Genomic DNA, 8131 nt, shown 5'->3' with positions numbered 1-8131 from the left:
TAAATTTGAACCATTCACTGGACTAATGTTAGTAGAGTAGCACTTAAGGAATTGTTCCTTGGAAAACGTGTCGTCATTATACGCATCAGGTGTTTGATGGATATATTTGATGGTTACAATGACATGAACATATAGGATCCCAGCCAGATCCCATAACCTGCAGGTACAATGCCTTCCATCTAAATCCACCATGTAGCTATCACATCCTGTCCTTGCTTCAAACACATGTTGTTGACTATGAATTATTAACCAAAACCTACATCCACAAGTTACATGTTAAAGTGTTACCTAATGAAATTAAAACAAAAGTTACATGTTAAAGTGTTACCTCATGCTCTTCCCAAGAAGCTTCATCTTTTTTTAACATTGTTGGACATATACGGGTATTCCATTTAGTGATTTCCTTAATCATGTGATCAAACCTATCCACGATGTATATCGTTATTTCTTCAAGCATTGTAATCAATGGTTTTTTCCTAGCATCCACAATGATGGAGTTGAAGCACTCTAATATACCATTCTCTACTGCCTCACATGCATATCATGTACTTATGTAAGCTCTACACCATGTTTGGGGTTCTTTGGACATTAGATGCTCATATGCACCAGGATTGAGTTTTTTAATTGTGTCCTTGTGTCTCTTGAAATCACCTTCCACACAGCTCATAGCTGCAGCCCAAAACAACTCAACCCAGTGTAAGCTTTTCTAAAATTTGCATATATGTGTCGTGCACATTGCCTGTGCTCCACATGTGGCAATATATCTTTAACAGATTGCAACAAACCCTATACAAAAACCAACATACATGTAAGTATTTATAAGTAATTTGAAAAGGATTAATATGTTATAAAGAAACTTACTTTATGTTGATCTGATATAACTACCAAGCCCCTTCCATCAATAAGGTCTAGATCACCACTAAGTAGCTCAAGGAACCAAGTCCAGTTGGACTTATTTTCCACATCAACAACAGCCTATGCAATTGGATAAAACTAGTTGTTGGAATCTCTACCAATGGCTGTTAGCGGTTCACCCTTCACCTGCCCCTTTAGAAAGCACCCATCAAGCCCAATTACTCTCCTACATCCTCTTTTCCAGCTAACACTTAGTGCTTTGAAACAAATATAAAACCTGTGAAACTAATTCTTTCCATTTGGATTAGGTGTTACACCAACTTGACATGTGGACCTCGGGTTTGACCTTAACAATTCGTGGGTATAATCCCATATCCTTGCATCATGCTCAGTAAGTTTACCTTATATTAAATTTTTGGCCCATTTCCTTGCCCTATAGATACCACACATCTATACATTTGTCTGATGTCATCAATCATTTCCTAAAGTTTCATCTTTGACTTATTTGCAATTTCAGTCACATAATGTCTTCCAATCCATTCAGGGGACACAATGGATCCAAACTTAAACTGCCTAGAATATTTATGGTCACCATTCATAGCATTAATTACAATCATTTCCTGAAGTTTAACGTATGTAACGGAATTGGAGATTTTTCCAAACAACGTTAATTAGCCTACCACCTAAGCAAGTGGTAAACAGTTGATTAAAGGGAAACCGACTACTTGGCAAAAATGACACATTAAATGCAAGTTTAAGGCAAAAATGGACCTAAATTTGAGCTTTGGGCAAATCTGTCAATTTTGTGCAAATATGAGGGTTTTTATGCCATTAGCCCTCAATCACACTCTTCTACTAATTTGGTTTTAACAAATATATAATCTATCTTTTTTTAATTACAATACTATTAAATAAATAAGATTATATATATATAACACCCAATTATAAACTTTTGTAAAATACGTTATCTTATTTTAAAATTCCAATATGTATTTAAATTTTCATATGAATTTGATAAACAAAAAATAATATATATATATATATATATATATATATATATATATATTTAATTAATATAATTTAATACATAATACAATATTATAAGTATTAAATATTACAATTAAATTATAATTAGTAAATAAAATAAACTAATAATATATAAATATATAAAAAGAGAGACTAAAACTAACAATTCAAAGTTCATCTCTATTTTGAGAGAAATGAATAGTATAACATAATTTGATGTTATACTATTGATTTCCTCTAAAATGTGAGAATAAATGGGGTAGAGTGAAAAATAAGGGAAGAAATGAAAGAAAAAAATTAAAAATAGAAATGGATTGGAGATACTCTAAAAAACTAATGTAAGAAACTTTGAATAAAAACGATTTCTCTTTCTTATACTCTTCGTTAATGTGATATTATTTTACTAGTTTATAACCCGTGGGAACCACGGTTATAAAATTAATCATACTTTTATAGTAAAAATTTAAAATTATTAATAAGTTATTTTAAATAAATTATTAATTTAAGAGATATTTTTATTAGTTATGTGAAATTATAATCATTGATTCAAATAAATATATAAAATTAATTTTTAATATATATATTAGATATTTTTTATTTGTCAATTAATGAAAACAATAATTTAAAATTTAAAATTTAAAATAAAATCTTATTAATGAGGAGTTCTAATAAATTTAAAATGGAAAACTAATAGATTAATAAGTAGCAATACATTAATTAAAATATCTAATATGATGACACATGGCAAAAAAGTTAGTCTTTTATTAGTATAAGGATTTCTTTATAGTCTTCGTTAATATGATATTATTTTATAAGATGTTGAAAGTGTAAATAAAGATGGCGTGTACTTGCAAATAAGATTAAAAAAACAACATAAACGAAGTTAACATTTTATCAACGATTTTTTAATGACAAACAAAATAAACTAGAAACTTTGAAGTTTAAAATGATTAAAAAAAACTTAATGACCCACGTTTTTTTCAACAATTTAATAATTAAAAAAAAAATTAAATACATTGCATACCAGTCCTATAATTTCATATATGTGAACATTTTATTTAATAACAATTCTTTCACTAATACAACATAAATAAATAATCACATGATGCAACATAAATAATCATACCAAAGTAATCACAGATTGACTTGTTCGTTAGAACATTTTTATATGCAGACTATTTTCAAGAATAAAAAAAATGAAACCAAATAGAACATTAATATTTACCCTATTTTGTCGACTTATCAAATATATGGTTGCCACGTGGCTTATGTGACATATACCATTTATTTTCACCGGCAACAACAACCATTCAGTCTAACCAAAATAAATAAATAAATAACTCAACCACGATTTTCCTCCTGAAATATAACATCATTCAGAAAACATCATAAAGAACCCGAACATATAAGCATCAAAGTCAAAACCATAAGTCAACCATAACCATTATGAGCATTGACCTCATAATCAAGAAACACAACACAAGCAAGTAAAGATAGCAAGTTCTCGACTTCAAGCTACTCAACATGAACCAAAAAAAAAAAAAAATAATAATAATAATAATAAAACATCACAAAATCAACGAGAACAAAGGCTCCCTCATGGATGCATTCTTAAGGATGTTTGATTTCAAGTTTAGTTGGTTAGAACTGGGCGAGCAACACGTGGCCTCACTGGAGTCTTTGAAGGACTCACCCTGTAAAATGAAAGTAAAAAAATAAACAAGGGCAAATTTGTAAAAAAAAAAAAAAGTTCGGACTTAATAGGAAAAAACTCTTTTTTCTGACTTTTCTTTATTAAGTCGTTCTTTCTGTATTATTTATATATATATAGCTTACCTGATTGGTTGTGCTCCTAAAGGTTGACCACAACAATCAAGCGCCAGAATTGCACTCTCTGCCTGCAATTGTTATCGACAATAAGATAATTAGCATGTGGTGAGTACGGCCAGCTGTTATACTGTGTTTGTCATGCATTCAGACTGTGTGGTTGTGACTGACGTCAATGAGACAAAAATTGTGACCGATGTAAATGTTACGCTTGACAATGACAAGTTATACTGTATTTGACATGCAGTAGACTGTGTGACAGTGATAGTGTCTGTAAAGTGTAAATGATGATGATGGGACCACAAACTACAACTTTTTTGCCCCACCCAAAAATGTGGAACAAGGACTTTACTTTTGATTTTGATTTGTTGATTGTGCAAAAGACATGAATACCCTCCTCAACAGAAAGTAGCCCACAAAAAAGCTTATGTCCCGAGTTACAAAAGCGGCCTAAAATTTTGAACTTACCATCACAAACTCAACAAAAGCAATGCGTGTGGAATGAACATTGTCCCCCAAAAGCCTCAAGCGAGAAACCTACACGCAAAATATTTCAAGAAAATTAACATATTTTAAAAAACAGATCTTAAATAAAATAAAATAAAATAAAAACTCTATTAACTATTGTTTTAACCTCGCCACATCTTGTTTCAAAGAAATTCTTGACCTCAGTTTGTGAAACCTTCTTGTCGATGTTTGTACAGTAAACTGTCCTTGCACACATCTCTCTTTCATCCTCCGACTAAAATCACAAAACATCAAAAAGAAAGATAAACAATAAAAAGAAAAGAAAAAGATATATTCAGAGTCCAAATTACATATGATTAAAGGGAAAGATGTCAAATACCCTAGGGAGGAAAGTTGGGTTCACAGGAAGGATGGCGGTTTTCGAGGGCAAAACGGTAATTTGCGAGAAACCAAGCATCGTACCACTAAGATTTAGCGCTAACCTTGCTGAGTCTACAACACATTGAAGAAAACATGTAATCTAAGTAAATGACTATTTTACCATAATGTGTATAGAATAAACTTTTTTCTTTTTTACTTTATCCTTGTTAAGTAGTCATTATAGTTGTTTGGATTAAGTGCTTAACCCATTAAGTCTATTAAGTCAAAAGGAACTGTGTCTTACTCTCATCACCAAACTCAACGAATGCAAACCGGAGACGTGAATGTGGATCTCCACAAACGCGACAATCCAAAACCTTCATAAAACCATTTTTAGTTATTATTATATAACAAGAAAATGATTGTGTGAATGATGAAAATGTGGAAAGTGTGAAAAGACTTACATGCCCATAGCCGCTAAACAAACCGGCAAGTTGCTCTTCGGTCACCTGTTTACGAAACCGTTGTGTAAGGAGAAAATGGTAAAATGACACAAAATATAAATGGTAAGTTGAGATGCGTTTTACTCACATTGTGATCGATGTCTGAGACATATACAGTTCTCTTGATGCTGTCTTCTCTTTGAGCTCTAAAAGATCTTCCGTTAGATAATCGTCTAGTGTTGTTGTAGTTGTTTCTCCTCTGTTTTTTTTTAAATGAAAAAGGAAATATTAATCTTCATCTGAGTACAAAAAAGATAAGACGCAAACAAAGACATTTTCTTGCGTCAAGGTCTATGGAAATGAATCCTGTAACTCCATTTTTTTTTACAGAATGCAAAGAAGTTTTTTTTTATGTTATTAATCATCATGATAACATCAAGAAATGAATGGAAACACATGTATTTGTTACGAAACTTGTTAAGTGATGAATATTCATAGAAAAAAAATGAAATTTTGGTGGAAAATGGGCTTATCTGATTGATAAAGTTGCACAAATTCATAGAAAACCCTTGGAAACTTAAATTGTAGTAGGCTTATGACACAAATTCAGGAATCCATCAAAGAAACACAAAATTCAATGAAGAAACAATTGAATCCGGTGACAAATTTGATAAACGAAGTGCAAAAAGCAAAACCCTTCAATTTAGATTTCAAAGGATCAAATTTGAAGGAAAAAGACATAAACTGGAAAGAAGATGAAATTCAGATGCTAAAAGATTATACCCTTCGGTTATTGGGGTACCCTTCAATCCCATTTTCGGGATAATTCTTGTAAAAAGCAGGTTGCACGAAGTAATTGAGGGCAAACTCGGGTTGATCACGATTGCGATCAATCGGACAGTAAGAAGAAGGAAAGAATTCCTTAGCCATGGGATTCAACTTCAAATTGGACAACATATCAACAAAATCTTGCATTTTCATTTCTGATTTCGAATCAGAATCAGACCCTTTTGTGGACTCGATATGGTTGATGATTGAACCATTATCATCATAGGAATTGACGAAATCATCACTCTCACTATCGACACTCTTGACGATAGAATCCTTGGGTTTTGGTGGAGATTGATGAACATCAGGAGACACTGCTGTTGATGCTGGTGATTCAACAGAAATTTCAGGACCAGCAGCCATGAATTCCGAGAAGAAAAAAAAAAATCAAAACTTTATCAACAAAACTGTATCAAAACCAAAAACCCCACCTCTCAAAAACCCAGAAAAAGAAAAGGAATAAATATTTACGAAAAGAAACAAACTGCTGATAAACGAAGCAAGCAGTCTGTGTTCTTTATGGAAACGATCGAGAAAGAAAAGGCTTTAATTTTTTTCTTTCTTTCAGATTTGCGTCATATATGGAGGTCGTATAATTATCTAACAAGAATTGATTCTCTCTTTCTCTCTCTCTATCTTTATATAGGCATGGACAAAACCCATAAAGATAGACCCATTTACAAAAACCAAAATCGAAAAGGAAAGAAATGAAGATTGAATTGCTAAAAAAGAGAGGGTTTTTGAGCAATTCGATCACAAGATTGTGGTGGGTTTCTACGAGAGAAACAGGTGGCTTTGTGTTTGGCTTTTCCTCACCTTCTCTTTTTGTTTTCTTTTACAAAGAGAAACAGTGGATGGGTTCATGAAATTATAGAAAAAGAAAAATATTTACTTTTAAAGAGAGCATTTAAGTGAGGTGCGTTAAATTGGGGATGGTAGAACAACAAAGATGACTTAAGCTTTAAATTTTTGTTATTTTCTGCAACAATGGATGTGTCAATCACAACTGTATCTCTTTTGTTTGTTATGATTTCTTGAATTTAAAAAACAGTAATTGATCCGGATGAAAGTACTATTCCATTAATTTTTTAATTGGGTTCTTGGTTCTTGTTGGATAAAATTGTAAATAATTTTCTTGGTTTGCTGGAATGGTAGCCAGCAAGTAGTAATGGTGTGTGAGTGGTCCTTAGCATTGAAAGCATTATGAGAAATGGGGGATCAATTTGGGAAAAAAGGTACCACATGGGAAAGCAAAAGGATTCACCTTTCATTCGTTTTGAGCTTTGAAAGAGAGAGTTTGGTGGAGGATGATGATGATGCTTCGTTTTTTGGTGGTCACATGTTTTGATGCCAACTTCTAGGGCTTGGTTTGTGTTAATTTCCATAACAATGTAGGAATTTAGTTACGATTTTCCACTCGAGAATGAATTAAAAGGTTCACTAGGAATAAAAAGTAAAGCTTGAACATCTTGATCTTGTTTTAATTTCTCAAAAACTACTTTATTAGTTTAAAGATCTAAAAATATGCTTTATATAAAGTTATGTCTTTTAACATCAAAAAGGTTTTATTAAAACGTATCAAAAGCCAGAATATTAGTAAATATAGGTAAATGAAATAACGAACATATGGTTTTGTAAATTGTAATCATCCAACTCTATTAATGTTCACATTAGAACTTCTATTAAACATCCAAAGATATAAGTGTGTGACAATCTTATCAAACATGTCACTTTTTCTAGGCATTTGAGTGCTAGAAATTAAGAATTTTGGAAATTATAAAGTCCAAACCATAGTAAAAATAATTGCATTTAAACACTTCCTTTGTATATTGTGTAACACCGTATGATTCGTCTAGGTAAAGTATTTCTCTAATCGTTGGGTAATTCGGGATATCAAGCCACTATCAACTACCGATCCTACTGCCTAGCCATCGAACAAGAAATAAATACATTATCATTTGTCTCCCTATGAAAATCGCAAAGAAGGCAAATGATAGGCTCGATGTTTATGCCTCTATAATCCAAATTAACTATGGTAGGCAATCTATCCAAAAAAAATCCTCTAAACCAAGATATTTGCTTTTATTAGGACCAACTTGTTCCGTCTAGTAGACGTTTTGACATGACTAACATACCATCATCAAGAAACTGATGTGTCGAAGTGACTGTATACACAGCTTCTACGTCTAACTCCTAACTCTCACGTTCATTAATTTGATTGATCACTCAACTCAACATGAACTAGAACTTCTTGTAACTCCAAGTGTTTTGTTTCTTCCCCTTGTCCCTGCTAAAACGACGTGAAAGAATCCACTCATCATTGC

The 8131-nt window shown here is 31.9% G+C and overlaps 1 protein-coding gene across 1 annotated transcript; it reads right to left on the bottom strand.

Annotated features, from left to right (window-relative positions):
- Window positions 1–3195: 3195 nt before the first annotated feature.
- On the bottom strand, window positions 3196–6700 carry LOC145047182 (polyadenylate-binding protein-interacting protein 9-like). Its single transcript, XM_078995415.1, has 9 exons — window positions 5763–6700; window positions 5128–5238; window positions 5001–5045; window positions 4841–4913; window positions 4556–4668; window positions 4343–4450; window positions 4177–4245; window positions 3718–3779; window positions 3196–3575 (listed from the first exon to the last, which is right to left on the bottom strand). Exons 1-9 carry the CDS (start codon window positions 6168–6170, stop codon window positions 3515–3517), a joined length of 1050 nt encoding a protein of 349 aa, XP_078851541.1. The 5' UTR covers window positions 6171–6700; the 3' UTR covers window positions 3196–3514.
- Between the last annotated feature and the right edge of the window lie 1431 nt (window positions 6701–8131).

This window comes from Lactuca saligna, chromosome 5 (genome assembly GCF_052625555.1).
Source record: "Lactuca saligna cultivar CGN05327 chromosome 5, ASM5262555v1, whole genome shotgun sequence".
Lineage (NCBI taxonomy): Eukaryota > Viridiplantae > Streptophyta > Magnoliopsida > Asterales > Asteraceae > Lactuca > Lactuca saligna.
The sequence above is the reverse complement of the archived record's forward strand: the minus strand, read 5'-3'. Positions and strand labels throughout refer to the sequence as shown.